This window comes from Castor canadensis, chromosome 1 (genome assembly GCF_047511655.1).
Source record: "Castor canadensis chromosome 1, mCasCan1.hap1v2, whole genome shotgun sequence".
Classification (NCBI taxonomy): Eukaryota; Metazoa; Chordata; class Mammalia; order Rodentia; family Castoridae; genus Castor; species Castor canadensis.
The window spans coordinates 168,610,940-168,630,102 of record NC_133386.1 but is presented as its reverse complement, the minus strand read 5'-3'; the positions used below and the strand labels follow the sequence as shown (position 1 = coordinate 168,630,102).

Genomic DNA, 19,163 nt, shown 5'->3' with positions numbered 1-19,163 from the left:
GCTTGTCTCTTGGTTTTGAGTTTTGTTTGTGTGTGATATTTTACTTTGGGGGAGCGGAGATAGTTTCCTTAAGGAAGATTCTTGCCCATGGGTTTGATTCCGAGAGCCTCAGGGTTGGAGCGACCTGCAGGGCGACCTTAGCTACTTAACCTCTGCAGAGAGCATGGGGAGCCTCTGTGTGGGGAGGGTGTTTTGCCCTCTTGGATGAACTTTTCCTTTCCCTGTTTTTTATAGCCTTCCCCTAGATTATATCCCTTTACCCAAAATATGCACTCCACTGTTGGTGAGTTTGTGGCTAAGAGTCTTGGTCCTTGTTCCCCCTAGCCCTGAAGCCCGTTCTGCACACACAGTGACATTCAGTGGCCTGGATGCTACTAGGTCCGTGAAGCCTCCATATGTCTTTTCTACCTTGCCTCCTCCATCATCCTTGACTCCTCCACCACCCTTTTTTAGTTCTCCCTTGTGGGTCAGTGATTTATATATCCCCATGAGCATTAGGCATTGTTCCCCTTGAATATGTGAGATCATGTATTAGTTATCTTTTTATATGATGCATTGGTCATTCTTGTGTGCTTGTGTATATATTTGACATGTTAGAGCTATAATTACCAATGTGAGGCCAATACATCGCTCAATTATGTATAAGTTAAAGCTTTTAAAAGTTGTATTTACTTACATTATGGGGTTTTAACCTGGTTGTCTCATGCTAACTAGAAATTGTAATTGGCAGCTTTAGATCTTTTGGTTTAAAAACCTAAATAAACTGATTGTGTTTGGGGTGGTCTTTAAAAAAAAAAAAAAACTTAAGAAAAAATTTAAGAAAAGCCTAATTCAATTGAAAAAAAAATTATAATGGAATTGAAGAATGTCCACACATGTAAGTCAGTAACTATATCAGCAGAGATTTTCCTGAATGTGTGAACAAAATAATTCAAAGAAAATTTTAAGAGATTCAAAAAGGAGCACCTGGAGTAACAAAATTTGATTAAGGAAGTTGAATGTGGATTATAACAGGGGAGGTCACGTGTGATGAGTATACTGGAAGTTCTTTAAGAGCTTTTTATAAATGGAAGGAAATTCCATTGATACTAATGGTATTATTGTCATTTAAAAATTAGTCTGATTTTTTTATACCAGGAACTAAAATGATTAAAAACATGACAGCATGTTTTTTTTTTTTTTTTCATTTTTCTTTTATTATTCATATGTGCATACAAGGCTTGGTTTATTTCTCCCCCCTGCCCCCACCCCCTCCCTTACCACCCACTCCACCCCCTCCCGCTCCCCCCCTCAATACCCAGCAGAAACTATTTTGCCCTTATCTCTAATTTTGTTGTAGAGAGAGTATAAGCAATAATAGGAAGGAACAAGGGGTTTTGCTGGTTGAGATAAGGATAGCTATACAGGGCATTGACTCACATTGATTTCCTGTGCATGGGTGTTACCTTCTAGGTTAATTCTTTTTAATCTAACCTTTTCTCTAGTTCCTGGTCCCCTTTTCCTATTGGCCTCAGTTGCTTTAAGGTATCTGCTTTAGTTTCTCTGCATTAAGGGCAACAAATGCTAGCTAGTTTTTTAGGTGTCTTACCTATCCTCACCCCTCCCTTGTGTGCTCTCGCTTTTATCATGTGCTCATAGTCCAATCCCCTTGTTGTGTTTGCCCTTGATCTAATGTCCACATATGAGGGAGAACATACGATTTTTGGTCTTTTGAGCCAGGCTAACCTCACTCAGAATGATGTTCTCCAATTCCATCCATTTACCAGCGAATGATAACATTTCGTTCTTCTTCATGGCTGCATAAAATTCCATTGTGTATAGATACCACATTTTCTTAATCCATTCGTCAGGACAGCATGTTTTTTTTAAAAATAGTTGTTAATATAGTTTATTCTCAAGAAGCCATAGACAATTGACTTCTGACTTCAAGAACAATATTTTTTCATTATTTGGAACTGCCACAGATATACTTTTTCTTACATTTGAATTTCAGATGTGCACCCTTGTTTAAAAATAATTTAGCATAATCATTAAAAATGAAAACACAGACATCTGGTTTCATTCATACAGATTATCTTATATCAGACTAGTCATCACATTCTAAACAACTGAAAAACTAGATATTTATGAGGCAATTATTCCTATGGCTACTAGGCCATAGGGAGCACAAGATGTAATGCCTGAGAGAATGGGGAGAATTGAAGCAAATCCTACAAGTTACCATACCTTTGTACCCAGAAGCAATTTTTAGACTGTAGCTAGAAGGAAAAGCCAAGAGAAGCACAGTGGTCTCCATATGCTGAAGAGAGATCAAAATTTTGGGAGGCCAAGTGGCTAGAAATTTGCAGGGCAATGCCGTAGAAGAGGGATCTATTTGAGACTAGTTCCCAAAATATACATAGATGTATCCTTATATCTTTGGCTGAATATTAGGTTGCTCAGGTGTAAGCTGAACTCCATGAGGCCCTACACAAACAATTATCAGAGAAAGAACATGAGCGTCTGTGCAGAGCAAGAGGCATTTGTGCTCGGACGAGTTGGAGGGCAGAGGTTGTATTAAACTTGTCTGGCATTCATGAAGATACCCAGACAGGTAAATCCATATCCAAGAGAAAAGTCAATCCAAGAAACAGATACCAAAATAAAGTTAACAGGAAAGGACAGTTAAAAACTATTATAAATATGTTCCAGAAATTAAAGAAAAATATGAATATAATGTGAAGAAAAATGGAAACTAAAGACAGAACTAATGGAACTTCTAAAAACTTATCCAAACTGAAGTACAGAGAAGAAAAAGAAAAAGAATCTCCAGCAACTTGTAGGATTGTATCTAGCAGTCTCAGTATTTGTGTAACTAGTACTCCAAAAAGGGGTGAATGTATTTGAAGAAATGATGGCCCCAGTTATTTTCCAAGTTCATGAAAAATATCAACTCACAGGCCCAAGAAACTCAATGAACATCTAGCAGGAAGAAAACCAGACTAAGGACATAAACCACATTTGTTATAAACAATGATAAAGAGAAAAGCTTAAAAATAACTGGCAGAGGTTGGGAGGGACACATGAGATAAAAATATAAGAATAGAAGCTGGCTTCTTGACAGAATCATTAACATGTGGAGAAAGAAGTGTCTGTAAAGTGTTGAAAGAGGAAAAAATGTTCACCTTAGAATTTTGCATATGGGAAAATTGCATTTCAAAAATGAAGGCAAAATAAGGACATTCTCAAACAAAAGATGAGGTAATTTGTTTCCAGCAGATCTGCAGGACAAGAAATGTTACAGAATGTTTTTCACTGGAAGGAAATGATACTAGCAACAAATTTGAGTGTGCACAAGGGAATAATTTAAAAATCTGTATGGAGCATTCACTGAGGTAGACAATTTGATATTTATTAAACAAATCTAAATACATTTAAAAGAATTAAAATTATATAAAGTATGCTACCTGACCACAAGAGAATTAAACTAGAAATAAATAACATATCATTTGATGAGACTACAAAACATACTGAAAAGAAAATGCACAGCAATAGCCTCCTTATCATATATATAAAATTCCTCCATAAAACATAAAAATGTCTAACAATAAGCAACATGATCATTTGGGTTTTATCCTAGGAACACAGCATTGATTTAACAATAAAAAATTAATCAATGTAGATTACTTACCTTAAGAGATATGAGAAAAACCATATGCTCATTTCAGTAGATCTAGAAAAAGAATTTGACAGAAGTTAATATTCATTTTCAAGGGGAAAAAACCCTCTTAGCAAACCTGGAATAGAAGGGCAGTTTTTCAATTTACCTAAGAATATCTACTAAATACCAGTTTAACTTAATATTTAATGACAGGCTGAATAGTTTTCCTTAACATCAGGAGCAAATCAAGGACATGCTTCATACTATTTCAACTTAATGTACTATGAAGTAAGGGTCCTAATCTGTGTAATAAAGCAATAAAAATGTAATGAAAATTTGTAGATCTGAAAGTAAATTTATTTTTATTGACAGCATTGTAAGAACATATACCACCCTAGAGAAATCTACATAAACACTAATAGAACTAAGGAATATAAATTCAGAAAGTTTTCAGAATCCAAGGTCAGTGTACTTTTATATACCAGTGACAATTAAAATGTGAAATTTCAAAATGAAACACAAGGCTGGGGATGTAGCTCAGGGAGAGGGCTTGCCTAGCATGCACAAGGCACTGGATTTGATCCCCAGCACCACAAGAAAAAAACTTAACAATCAAATAAAATAGCACCCAGTGACATGAAATACTTAGATAGTCATTTAACACATCATGTGCAAGACAAAGAAAACGAATAGTTGCCAATAGAAGTTAAAGAAGGCAGAAGAGACATCCATGTTCTTGAACTGTAATATTCAATATTATTCAGATGCCAGTTTTCTGTAAGTTAATCAAGAGTCAACAAAATACTCATTAAAATTCCAAGAAGCTTTTTCTTTTCACGAGGAACAGAAAGTAGCAAGCTAGTTTTAAACTTATGTAGAAGTGAAATAAATACAAAGAAATTAGAATACATAGATCATTAAATGTGAAAGATTTATACTTCTGATTTCTTTTGCTAAAATTTTATTAGGGTTTTTATTTGTTAATTATAAATTTTATTTTTATTTAAAAATCTCTTCAACTAATATATAAATATAACAAGGAAGTATATGCGTGGGGTCCCATGTGATGTTGTGATACATGGATGTTTTGCACAATATTTAAATCAGGTTGAACATATCTCCCCAAATATTTATCATTTCCTTATAGTGATAATACTCAAAATCCTTTCTTCTATCATGTTGAAATTCACAGCACAAAATTGTTAATTCTAGTCACTCTGTTGTACAATAGCACACCAGAATTTCTTACTCCTGATTGTAACTTATTATTATGATCAGCCTTTCCCCATCTCTCCTTTCTCTTTATTCTCCCAAACCTCTGGTTTATTATTTCTGGTAACCACCATTCTATTCCTAACTGCTATTATTTTTAATTTTTTGAAGCTAGTAGATAAAAATATATCTATTTATAACATACAACATGTTTTAAAACATGCATGCATTATGGAATGACTAAATCAAGTTAATTGAGCTGTGCATTATCTTACATACCTCAAGTATACATAATATTGGTACTCACTGCAGTCATCATGATAGTCAATAGATCTCTGAATTTATTCCTCCTAACTGAAATTTTGCATCCTTTGATCAACATCTCCCAATTCCACCATATCACCTATCCCTGGCCCTTGGTAGCCAGTCTTCAACTCTTTCCTTCTATAAATTTGACTTCTTTAGATTTCACATATAAGTTAAAGTCATGGGGTACTTGTCTTTCTGTACCTAGCTTATTTCACTTAATGTCCTTCAGGGCTATTGTTGTTGCAAATGGCATGATGTCCTTCTTTCTTAAATCAAGTTTTGGTAAAAAATGTGCAGCAATAGGAAATCTCACATTCATCTGACAAGAATGCAAAATGATGCAGCCACTTATAAAAACAGTTTGCCATTTCATATAAAGTTAAACACAGTTACCTTTCCATCTAGCAATCCTATTCTAGGTCTATACAAAGAGAAATAACCTACATCAACCCAAAGACTTCTAAGTGAATATTTACTCAGAATAACTGAAAAGTAGAAACAACCCAAAAGTTCATCAACTGGTGAATGAATAAATCAACTATGGTAAGTCTATGTCAAGAAATACCCTTCCGCAATAGAAAGGGATAAGAATAGAGGAAAATGAAGCCACTTACAAAATACTACATAAGAAATTGCAGAACAGGTGAAATTATTCTCTAGTTACAGAAACAAATCAGTGGTGGTCTAGGGCGAGGTATTGAGTTGTGATTGGGAAGGGCATAAGGAATTTTGGAGGGTAATGGAAATATTCTAAATCATTATTATGGTAGTTATGTAGGTGTATACACTTGTCTACTTGTATCAAAATGCATACTTAAACTGTACAGTTTATTTCATGTCAAACATTAATATAGCATATTTTTTAAAACAAATGAAAGTAACAATATGACTAGAATTGTAATCCAGGCCATTTAGTTATCCTTAGGAAGACATCAATTAAGAATAAAATATCAACTGGGCATGGTGGTACATGCCTGTATTCCCAGCTACTCAGGAGGCAGATCACAAGGTTGAGACCGGCCAAGGAAAAATTGTTGGAGCTTTCTCTTAAAAAAAAAAAGAAATGAAAAGGCTTTAGGTAGAGGTTGTGACTCAAGTGGTAGAGCACTTGCCTAGCAGGCCCTTGGTTCAATCACAAGTCCTGCAAAAAAAATGCAAGGAATACAAGGAATAATTAGTTTTAAAATTGCCTACTGTTGTCTACTTTTCATTTCATTCATATTTTAATATGAAGTACCAGAACACCACAAAACACAAATTCATGAGAAATAATTGGTCTTACAAGTCATAGTCATGTTCATTACTAGATAAGAGCAAATAACTAGATCTCGAACCTACTTTTATGAGGATAAGGCAAATAACAGTTCAACAAAACTATCTCCAGAATTTATTCAGAGAATTACTTTTAAGCTACTTAGTAAGATGGGTACAAATTCAACCCAATCTCCTGGTATCTTCAGGTTAAAATAATGATTATAATTCTCATTCTAAGTTGGAAAATGTTGGCCTCAACAGAGATTTATACTATGGCATAAATTTTAATTCTTTGAAAATTCATAATCTATTTGATGATCTTTCAGTTGGCAAAAAATATTCTGTAGAAACAGATCACTTTCTCAAGAGAGTCATGATAAATTGTATTTCTCATCTACTGAATAAGTATAGTTAATTGCAAAAAGTGAAATATTTTTAGTAATTCAAGGAATTAATTTCATAATTATCTATTCATTTTCACAGTTTTCAGCTTGCTAAATTTATTCTAAAATTCTTCCCTGGGTTCTTAATTGAATGGTTTGCTTCTTAGATTCATATAGTAAGTACTGTTATAATCTACTTGCTATACAAATACTCACTGGGCTAGCTAAATCAGTTTTTATTATTTAATGAATACAGGCCAAAATGTTTTTTCCATTAGCAAGGGTGGCTTTAGCTGCAAATAACAAAGAATTCTTATTCAAACTGACATAAGCAAGAAGAAACCAAGAAATCCAGAGGTAGGACAGCTCCAAGTATTGTTTGACAGGATTCTAGCTGTGTTTTCTGTATTTTGTGCCTTTTTTTGTATGTTGATAACAAGATGGCTACTGGGTTGTAAGTGTGTCCTTGAGTTTAAATCACAGTACCAAAAAAGATGGCTACTGCGCAACTAGGTACAACTGCATCCAAAGGCAGAAAAGGACTATCTTTTCTCTGTGAATAAAGAAGCCTTTCACAGAAGCCCCTTCTCATGTCTCATTGGCCAATACTGGATTATGTATCCATCCTCAAACCTTTCACTGAAAAGTGGTATGGGACTATAATGAATAACTTTGGCCAATCAAGATAATTGTAGACTACAATTATCCCTGAGTCAAAAGGGCAAAATCCTAAACAAAATCAGTGCTGTATTATAAGGATGAGGTAGAAAATGGATATTGGGTAGATGTCAAAAGTATTGCTGCAAATATGAACAGGTTTTTAAATTTTATTTCCTGAGTATGATACAATATCAGTCCTTTGGTACTAAAAAGAATTTATTTTATTTGAAATTTTTTCTCCTAGAGTTATATATCCTCTAGATTTAGCATACTTTCATAACATTGGTCAAAATTTTTATTTTCTAGGCTTATTAAAATCTTAATAAAGTATACCATTAATGATGGAGTGATTAAATTAGAATAACTTACATTAACTTTGATTAATTTTTGGATTAATAGAAAACAAAATATTTTTATGACTACTAATGTCCACTAAGTACAAGAATATAGTGGTGAACAAAATCAGCCACAGTACTGTTGTTATGGAGCTTTTAGTCTAGAGGTGGACAAAGACATTTGTAAAATGATCACAGTATTAAATGTGAAGTAGGTTGTGCTGGGAATTCTTCTGAGAAGAGATAAATAGGATTTATCTATGAACATCCAGAGGATGGTGAAGGTGGGAAACCATACCAAAGACAGAACACAGCATATGAAAAGGCTCTGTGCAGAATAAGCAGGTGGATTTCAGAAGTTAAAAGGTCAGTATATGTGTTAGTCAGATGTTGCATCACTGTGACAAAACACCTGACATAATTAAGGGGAAAAGATTTATTTTAGCTTACAGTTTCAGAGGTGTCAGTCTTAGTCCTTGGTGCTACTCTTTCTGAGCCCATGGTGAGGCAGAACATCACATGGGGAGCATGAGGTACAGGCAACTCACCTCATGACAGACAGGAAACAGAACAAAAGGGAATACAGGAAGGAGGTAGGGCAAGATATAGTCCACAAGGGCATACTCCCAGGGACCTACTTTTTCCAACTGGCACCACCTACTGCTTTTCACTACCCCTTATAATGCCATGGTATTGTGAATTGATAGAGATTAACCCACTTATTATGTCAGAGTCCTCATAATCTAATCAATTCCCAGAAACCCAGCTAGCAGCCAAGTTCCCAATCCATGAGCCTGTGGGGGACATTTCATTTTCAAGCCATAACAGTATATGAGGAGAGAGTGACTTTATAAGAAACATTACAGATTTTTTGAGAGCAATGAGAAATCATGTAAGGGATTTGAGTTAGAAGTGGAGTGGAGTGAAGGATAACCAGGTTTATGATTTTGAATAGATAACTTTTGTGCTTGATGAGAACAAATTGAGTGGGTCAGAGTAGATGCAGGAGTTTATTAGATAATTATTGAAGGGATCCTAGCAAATGGTAACAGCTTGGACAAGAGTATAGTAGTAAAAATGAAGAAAAGTAGATGAACCTGTAAGATCTTTAGACCAACAGACCCCCATGGAGTGAGGGATATTGAAGTATTAGGGTGTTAATGATAACTGTAAATTTTCTGGTTTGCAATTCTGGGTGGATGGAGGCTTCTAAGATTCAGAATGCTTGAGTAGTAGGCTTGAATGGGAAAAACAGGAAGTCAAGTTTGGATATGTTGACCTTGAGGGATCTTTGATCTATTTAAGTACAAATATTGAATAGGTATTAATACAGCCTGGTGCTTAGAAGGGAGCCTTAGGATGAATATATTAATTTGAAAGTAAGATGAAATGTAAGGCTCTGTTTATATAGCCTTAAGAGAGCAGATGCAGTGAGGAATAAAGGGGTCTTAGACTTATTTTGAAAAACTCTAGCAAATGAATGATGGTAGATGAGCCTATGAAGAAGACAGAAAAATTAGTGTATTGTTTTATCACACAATTCAATCAAAAAAGAGTGTTTAAAGAAAGAGGAAGTGATCAAATGATGCTCAAAGATCAAAGTGAGAACTAAGAGAATGTCTGTGGACTTATCAGCCTGGTGGTTATTGGTAATTTTTTGTGAGAGTTATTTCCATACAATGATGGCAAAAACAAAAGCTAGACTCAAATGGCCTATGAATGAGTGGTAAGGAAGGAAATGCAGAGAGCATGATCGACTCTTTCACAACACTTTGTTTTTTGTTTGTTCGTTTTTGCTGTACTGGTACTCAGGGCTTTGCACTTGTAAGGCAAGTGCTCTACTACTTGAGCCACGTCTCCAGCCCTCTTTCACATTTAGCTATGGAAGAAGAGTAGTTAATAGAAGGAAATGTGAGGAAAAGGATTAATTTGTAGACTTGATTATGTTTGAGTGTCACGTAGAAATATCTTGTTAAGGAATAGTTGAAAACACTGCTTTTTTTAAAGGCTGAGATCAAACATAATTGAAAATATAGTAGAATATTAGCATTACAGGGGAGCAAAGACTCCTGAAATATAACTAGAGAGAAGAAGAGAGGATGAATGTATTTGTGGTTGGGCTTGTAGCTTTAATAACAAGAAGATGAAACTTCAGTTTCATCTCTATGTAGGAGGCCATGTCCCTTGCTGAAAGTGAAAAGGGAAGTAGGGAAGAGGAGGCTGGGTGGAGAGAGCAGATGAGAGATGGTAGGAAATACTCATTGTGGAAAGTCAGAGAAAAAATTACCAAAGACATGAAACAGAAGTGACTGGGCTATGTTAAAAGGACCATGGAGGATGGCAATGAATGTAGTTAATGCTGATGTGTTCAGTTGTGTGACTTTCTCCAGCAGCACCAGGCTTCTTGGTGTATGTACAGAACAGAAAGTGAGGTCCACCTAGGGTTAGGGTTTTGTGGCAAAACTTATCCACGAATGAAGAAGATTAACTATAGGGAGAGAAAAAATGATGCATTTGAATAAGATCTGGGAAAGAATTAAAAAGCTAAACAAAGCTAAATAAAATTTTATATTAAACTTTAATATAAAATGTAATATTTCCCACTTAAGATAAATAGCAACACAGAAAGTAACAAAAATGATTTAAATATTCCTTGGAGTCTGAAGTTTTAACATTTATTAAATAGTAGATAACCAGTTTGATATTTGTTGCATGCCTTCCTTTCTCTACTTTTCCTCCTTCCCTTCCTCCCTCCATTCTTCCTAACCCCTTTTCCTCTCTCCATCTCTGTCTCTCTCTCTTTCTCTCTCTCTCTCTCTCTGTCTGTCTGTCTCATTAATACTTGTATATATTTTTAAGGTATAATTGGAATCTAACAATTTTAACTCTTTTTCATTTAACATATTAGAAACATAATATCACCAACTTTTATTTTACAACATAATTTTAATAAGTGTTTAGCATTAAAAGCACTTTAAATGTGTATTTAATTTAATAAAAGCTTACTATAATAAATTATTTACAGTTTTTTTCTTATATAGATTTTAGATACCTGCACAATGAGAATGAATCTAGATTTACCAGCCAGATACCTTTATGACTTGTATGGCAGAAAAATTGAAGATATTTCAAAAGGTAAGTGGCAAGAGCTTTGTAAATCATATGCTAATATTTTGAAAAGAATTTATATAATTTTCTTCTAAACATTTAAAAGAAAAAAGATATAATAAATCAGAGTTTAATTATAACATCGATAAAGATGGTATTATACAAAGGGAGATCATGGAGGGCATTAAGGCTTTTGGAATCTTGTTTGGGCATAAGTTTGAATTTTTTAAAAGTTGGGTATTTTCCTTAAATGCAACTGAGACCAATAGGAAAAGGGGAACAGGTACTAGAGAAAAGGTTAGATCAAAAAGAATTAACCTAGAAGGTAACACCCACGCACAGGAAATCAATGTGAGTCAATACCCTGTATAGCTATCCTTATCTCAACCAGCAAAAACCCTTGTCCCTTCCTGTTATTGCTTATACTCTCTCTACAACAAAATTAGAAATAAGGGCAAAATAGTTTCTGCTGGGTATTGAGGGGGTGGGGGGGAGAGGGAGGGGGTGGAGTGGGTGGTAAGGGAGGGGGTGGGGGTGGGGGGAGAAATGAACCAAGCCTTGTATGCACATATGAATAATAAAAGAAAAAAAAAGTTGGGTATTTTAACTCTAGTAATTCATAACTAAGTAAGAATGAGTAATTGATATATTTTCGTAATTTAACAGCCAGTTTCTATGGGATACAATTTTCTAAAAAGAAATTGTTGCAGAGCACTTGCCTTACATATGCAAAACCTAGGTTCCATCCCTGAGAAAGAAAGAGAGAGAGAGAGAGAGAGAGAGAGAGAGAGAGAGAGAGAGAGACAGAGAGACAGAGAGAGGAGAGAGAGAGAAAGATTGTGCTAATATAATAATATAATATATGGCCAGATTGATAAATGATTTGGTCAACTTCTAGAGGCTATTCAAAATTTATATAATGTACTTTAAAACATTTCCACAGTGTATCTTTGCCAAGAGATGAGTTTCCATGTGATAATTTCCAAAGATATTTACTAGTTCCTGAAAGCAAAAATACCATGGAATCCATTTGTGAGTTTAAATAGTACAGTCCTATCATCTAATCTTTAAATCCATGCCTGAGGAGGCCCTAGATATTAAATGACATGTCTTTACAAGGCTAGGTTCAGATAACTATAGTGATTTAGGGACATGGCCATAGTGTATACATCCATTTGTTTCCAGTTTCTCACTTGTACTATATAAAAGCAGACTGTTTCCTTAATTTATCATCCTTAATGCTTATTTAGTGGTAACTGTAACACTTTGATACTTAATTGTGTCTTTCACATATTTTTTCTAAGGGTGTTATACATGTGTGTATATTTAGAAACTAAATCTAATTTTCTTGGTCATTTTTAGTGTTTGCATTAGATATGATAATTATTTTTTATTTTATTAAGAATGTTTATCTGAAGATTTCAAAGCTCCTGAAAACACCTCTGTATTATCTAGAATTAGACAAAGTTATTTACCTATAAAACATGTACAGCACAAGGAATCCTTCTTACTAAAACTGATCTCTCCCTTTCTTAATTTTTTCTTTAATCTTCTTGGTAGCGCTGGGGTTTGAACTCATAGCCTCACACTTGCTAGGCAAGTGCTCTACCACTGCAGCCAAACCCCCAGCCTGATTTCTCCCTTTTACATTATTGTATCCTTTCCCATCACACAGGCTAATATTTTCCTTATGGTCAACAACATTTTATAGTCACTCATCACTCATATACCTGCATTAATAAAAGTAAGTATCATATTTTCTTAAGACTCTACCTATCCTTAAGTTTCCAGATTACCTGGGTTTTGAAATGTTGGATTTGAGTAAACTGCTAGAATTTAGCTATAAGGAAACTAGGTTAAGATGAAAGATTTATATTTAGAAAGCTGGGTTTTTTCTCCTTCCAAATATGGTATAACAGAAATAGTTATCCCCAGCACTCAGGAAGCTAAGACAGGAGGATCATGAGTTTGAGGCCAGCCTGGGCAACATAGGGAGACCCTGTCTCAAAAAAAAAAAAAAATTTACATATCAAAATAGAAAAGCAGTGGTTCTAAGGCGTGATACTTCATGGGTGCCAGAGGCATTCAGATTCATGCCTAATGCTTCACATATTCCAGAAGTGTGCTATTATCACATTTTAATGCATGCCTTACCCTGTGTTTTTGCATACTTATAAAAGCTTATGCCAGCTGAAATTAACTTATGCAGCTACTAACATGTGGAAGCATTGCAAGTTCACTGGACTTAAAATACTTAAAGAAGCTAATCCTACTGGAGGAACTTCCGGTCTATAGCACTCTAGTCACTTAGAATTGGGTTTTAAAATTCTTTTACTTTGTTGTTATGATGTTGTACATCAAATGATTGAGTCCCTAAACTTTTATATTAGATGGTCTTCAGAACCTCTACATAGGAATGGTCAGGTGTTAAGTGAAAATTAACTTTTAGCTTAAATAAATAAATGCTGATATTCTTTTGACTTTTTTGCTTGCTTTATGTCAGATCAGAAAGTCAGTTAATAATGTCTCATGTTAAGATCATAGCAATTTCTTCTTATTTATAAGCACAGATTTGAAGTATGATTGTATCAAGGACCAAACACACTACAGATAAACAAAATGAAATTTTTCTCCTATCTCTTTTTTGAATAAAATTTTTATTAGGAAATATTCATTATACAGGGAGGATTTGAAGTGACAATTTTGATTAGACTTGTATTGTACATTATTTACATTGCCCCCCCTCGTTCTCCTATTTTTTGCTTCTATTTTGGTATTAGATATGTTTTCAAATTTTCCTCCCATGCTATGAGAAATGAACATATTTCTCATGATATGAAACTGCTTTTAGTCATGTTTAGAAAACCCTTTTAAAAACTTATAAGATATGAAGGTTGCTTATGTGTTTAGATTTTTAAAGCAGAATATTTTAATAAAGAAATTTATATGGTTACTTGTGGGAAAGTTCTTTAGTTATAGCTTCTGTGTAGATCTATCCTTTCAAGAGTACAAGGGAACTACCTACTGCATACAGACACCATATTTCTATAGAAAGTCAGCATGCTAAGGCCTAACGCATGTGAAAAATGTACTCATGTCCATCACAATCACAGAACTGTGGGGAAAATCAGGGTGGGAAGACTTTTTAAAGTCTCTGTATCTTCAAGACCAGCACACTAATCAAAATAATAATTATTAATTTAGGAGATAATATAAACATCCTGGGCAGGTTCAGAGTGCTTCAAAAGATATTAATGCTGCACAAAACAATGGAGTGTGAGCAAGACAATGAAGTTGGAAATAAATGGAGGTTTGAGCCAGTGGGGCACAGGAGGAAACAATACTTCCTGTATCATTCTTCTATTTACTAATAGTGTTTGAGCTATTTGATATTTTAGAGGCATTTAAAAGAAGCATAGCTAATGTCCATAGTGTTCCAGTTTGCTGGAGTTGTTTAATAATACTGCTTTTCTTTCTAATGTTCCCTAACTGTGTGATCTCTCTTCATGACTTTCGCTAATTATTACATCATAGTGAACCAGAAGAGTTACTCTCCTTCTCAAGGGAGAGCTCATCAGTCTTTTAGCCCTTTATGAGGCTGTCATAACAATAATCAGACCTTGCTCTTTTGTGGATCCTTCTAGATCATTGTGAGTAATGTAAAATTTACCCCAATGGTTCTGAAATGAACTAGAATAGTACATGAATTAGATCAACTCCAACGTCATGCTGTGTGACACTGAATGGTCACTTCCTATTCAGTTTCTGACCCCAAATTATGCCCCAAAACATTGTCCAAAATAGCTATTTAGCTATATATTTTTCTGATAAGCTCTTTGGAAATTCTAGAGTGAAATGAAAGACATAATTAGCATGTTTCATTCACAAGATTCCAATAATATAGAGATGCCCTGAATGTGAATGGTAATTCTGGCCCATCATCAACTTTTTGTGGAGAAACTAAAATACAAAGATAAACTCCCAAAGAAATTAAAATATAAACTATTAAGTCAACACAGAAGTGAATTTCAAAATCAAATAATTTTACCTTTGCACATTAAAATCCAATAAAAGTGCAAGCTCCTCAAATTTAAGTACAAAGAATGTAAAGCCCTTCCTAATTTTTATTCTTCCCAGTGTCAGCCATATGGCTTCTGAATGCTTGATTTGATCTGGAATTCCTCCAGCAGCTACCTTCTGGGCTCCTGGAGTAGGTGTCATCCCTCAGGGCCCTCAGAAGTTGAATTAGGTCTATGTCAACTTTTTCATGAGCCTTAGTTCTGATCAAATGAAATGATTATCATAACATCAACACCATACCCAGCACATTCAGAATAGAAGCTAATCCAAGAAAATGAGGCCATTTTATGTAAAATGATATTTCTAGGATCCTACATTTGACATAAACCAAGAATGTAACTGACACTATGTGAAGGATTGCAAAGGAGAGAAAACACTCTTCATGTCAGTTTTTCTAAGATGCCAGTCAGTCTATGCTGTTGATCAGACTTGAGATGTAACTTGTGGGGAAGCGATCTCTCATTAAGGCATTGAGTATGACAAAATATATTTGCAAAATCTTGAGGGCTATATCAAACAGTGCATACTGTCTCCTGTCTCATAGAGGCTGCAGAAAGTATTGGCTATGTGCTCTGGTTTTGTAACCAGAGTTCAAATTTCAGTTATGCCACTTACTATAATGACATAGGATCATTGAGTATCTGTTTTCTTACTTGTAAAATAAGGATTACAGAATTTACCTTAATAGTTTCTTGCAAGGATGAAGTAAATTATATATAAAGGCCTTAAAAGAAGTGCCTGACACTTGGTATTATAAAAAAGTATCTATGCTCATGATTGCTGTTAATGTTATTTTCCAAGCAAGTACCGACCATGTTGCATTTTGCAACAGTTGGAACCTTCCATTGGAGGCAGCATGAATCATAAAGATGTAGGTGAGACAGTCTTCTTTTAATTTATAAAGTATTCCAAACATCTTAGTATGTTTTCCTTCTCAGTAGGGTCTGATGATTCTAGACCCTACACTGAGCTGAATGAAGTTGCTGTCTGGTGGCATATCACCCATCTTCTTTCTAGGAGTGTTTGTTTCAATCCTCGATCTTAATAGCTGCTGTCAGTGCCTTAGCTTATAGAATTGTTTAAGTCTAAGAAACCTACTTCTTGGGCACAGCTTCCCTCTTATAACCTCATTTTTTTTTATTTTTAATTTTATTTTTTATTTATTTGTTTTTATTATTAATATGTGCATACAATGCTTGAGTCATTTCTCCCACCTACCCCCACCCCCTCCCTTACCACCCACTCCGCCCCCTCCCTCTTCCCTCCACCCCCTCGATACCCGGCAGAAACTATTTTGCCCTTATCTCTAATTTTGTTGAAGAGAGTATAAGCAATAATAGGAAGGAACAAGGGTTTTTGCTAGTTGAGATAAGGATAGCTATACAGGGAGTTGACTCACATTAATTTCCTGTTCATGTGTGTTACCTTCTAGGTTAATTCTTTTTGATCTAACCTTTTCTCTAGTTCCTGGTCCCCTATTCCTATTGGCCTCAGTTGCTTTTAAGATATCAGCTTTAGTTTCTCTGCGTTGAGGGCAACAAATGCTAGATAATTTTTTAGGTGTCTCACCTATCCTCATATCTCCCTTGTGTACTCTTGCTTTTATCTTGTGATCAAAGTTCAATCCCCTTGTTGTGTTTGCCCTTGATCTAATGTCCACATATGAGGGAGAACACACGATTTTTGGTCTTTTGGGCCAGGCTAACCTCACTCAGAATGATGTTCTCCAATTCCATCCATTTACCAGCAAATGATAACATTTCATTCTTCTTCATGGCTGCATAAAATTCCATTGTGTATAGATACCACATTTTCTTGATCCATTCGTCAGTGGTGGGGCATCTTGGCTGTTTCCATAACTTGGCTATTGTGAACAGTGCCGCAATAAACATGGGTGTGCAGGTGCCTCTGGAGTAACCTGTGTCACAGTCTTTTGGGTATATCCCCAAGAGTGATATTGCTGGATCAAATGGTAGATCAATGTTGAGCTTTTTAAGTAGCCTCCAAATTTTTTTCCAGAGTGGTTGTACTAGTCTACATTCCCACCAACAATGTAAGAGGGTTCCTTTTCCGCGCATCCTCACCCACACCTGTTGTTGGTGGTGTTGCTAATGATGGCTATTCTAACAGGGGTGAGGTGGAATCTTAGTGTGATAACCTCATCATTTCAAGCTGGAGAATGGCTTCTGGTAGATTTTTCAGCTATCCATGTTTCTGAGGCTCTTGTTACCAGGGCCTCAGTGAGTTCCTAGATTATTACCATTTCCTCATGAAGTCATATTTTCCTCTTCTTTTGAATGATCCTGGTCTTGAGTTCACATTTCTGTCTGGTATTTTTTTTATTTTATATTATTTTTAATTAACATACATTAATAATATGAGGGGATTTCATTGTGATAATTCCATATGTGCATACAGTGTACCTTGAACAAGTTCACCCCTCCATTATACTTCCATTCCATCCTCCCCTCCCTTTTCAGTGTTTGGTGACTTTTCTTATCAGCATAAGATACTCATATGTGTATATGCAGTGTACTTCAATCCTCTTTACCCTTCAGTATTCTTTCCTTTCTACCTCTGCTCTCTCACTTATCTTCCCCTGCAACGGCCCCATATCCATTCATGTCCTGTTATTATTATCACTATCATTTTAGGTCTAGGTTCCACAAATGAGTAAAAACATGTGAGATTTGACCTTTTGAGCTTGTCTTATTTTGTGTAGCATGATGATTTCCAGTTCCATGCATTTTCCTGCAAATGACATAATTCCATTTTTATTTATGGGTAATATTCCATGGTTTGAATGTATATATGTATCTATAAAATTTCTTTATCCATTCATCAGTTGTTAAGCACCTCCACTGTTTCCACTGTTTGGCTATCATGAAATGAGCTACAATAGACACAGATATGTAGGTATCTCTCTTGTATATTTATTTATACTCCTTTGGATATGTCCCAAAGAGTGGTGTGGCAGGGTCATAAGTTAAGTCTATTTTAGTTTTTTGTGGAACTACCATACTGATATCCATAGTGGTTGTATTAGTTTACATTCCTAATGAATGAGGGTTTCATTCTCCCTGCCCCTCACATCCTCACCAGCATTTTTTGTTATTTTTTTGATGATTGCCAATCTGATTGGGGTGAAATGGACTCTTAGTGCTGCTTTGATTTGCATTTCCTTTATGGTGAAGGATGTTGAACATTTCTTTGTGTATGTATTGGACATTTTTATTTCTTCTTCTGAGAACTGTCTTTTCAATTCATTTGCCCATTTATTAATTGGATTATCTGTGGTTTTCTCTCTTTTTTGAGTTCTTTGTATATTCTGGATGCTAGTCACTTCTGGCAAAGATTTTCTCATTCTGTGGGTTGCCTCTTGATTATTTTGATGCACCAAAACTTTTTAATTGAATGCCATCCTATTTGTCATTTCTTGCTCTTATTTTCTGGGCAATTGGAGTCGCAGTGAGAAAGTAATTACTTATGCCTATATCTTCTGGAATTTTCCCTATAGTAGTTTCAACGTTTCAAGTCTTACATTAAGATCTTTGATCCATTTGGACTTGATTTTTGTATAGGGTGAGAGATAGGGTTTAGTTTCAGTCCTCTACATGTAGATAACCAGTTTTCCCAGCACCATTTTTTTTATTATTATTCATATGTGCATACAATGCTTGGGTCATTTCTCCCCCCTGCCCCCACCCCCTCCCTTACCACCCACTCCGCCCCCTCCCTCTCCCCCCACCCCCTATTTTGCCCTTATCTCTAATTTTGTTGAAGAGAGAGTATAATCCCAGCACCATTTTTGAAGAGGATATCTTTTCTTCAGTGTGTGCCTTTGGCTCATGCTTATATTTTTCTTACATGGCCTCTCATTGTGAGAGATATGAAGCAAATAAGTCCAAGTTTGTCAATAACATCCTTTGTTCAAACCAGTCCTACTCATTTTCACTTCCCTGAATTGGGTGTATAACACTGAAAATCATACAGTTGCTTGATGTGTATAAGGTGGAAATTAAAGTGGTCCTTCAGAGAGGGACAGCAAATATTTTGTATAATAATGGAATATACTATACTGTCCCTTACCTAAAATCTGTATTAGTTAAATATTGCTGTGTAGCAAATTACCCCAACATTGGGCAGCTTAAAGCAGCAAACATGGCTGCAAACATGTACTAT

At 35.2% G+C, this 19,163-nt stretch overlaps 1 protein-coding gene across 1 annotated transcript in view; it reads left to right on the top strand.

The window, feature by feature from the left end:
- The window catches only part of LOC109674440 (doublecortin domain-containing protein 1), a 248,901-nt gene that overhangs the window by 50,755 nt on the left and 178,983 nt on the right, over positions 1-19,163 (top strand). The window contains 1 exon segment of the mRNA XM_074043394.1: positions 10,835-10,928. Coding sequence (XP_073899495.1) covers positions 10,835-10,928 — 94 coding nt within the window.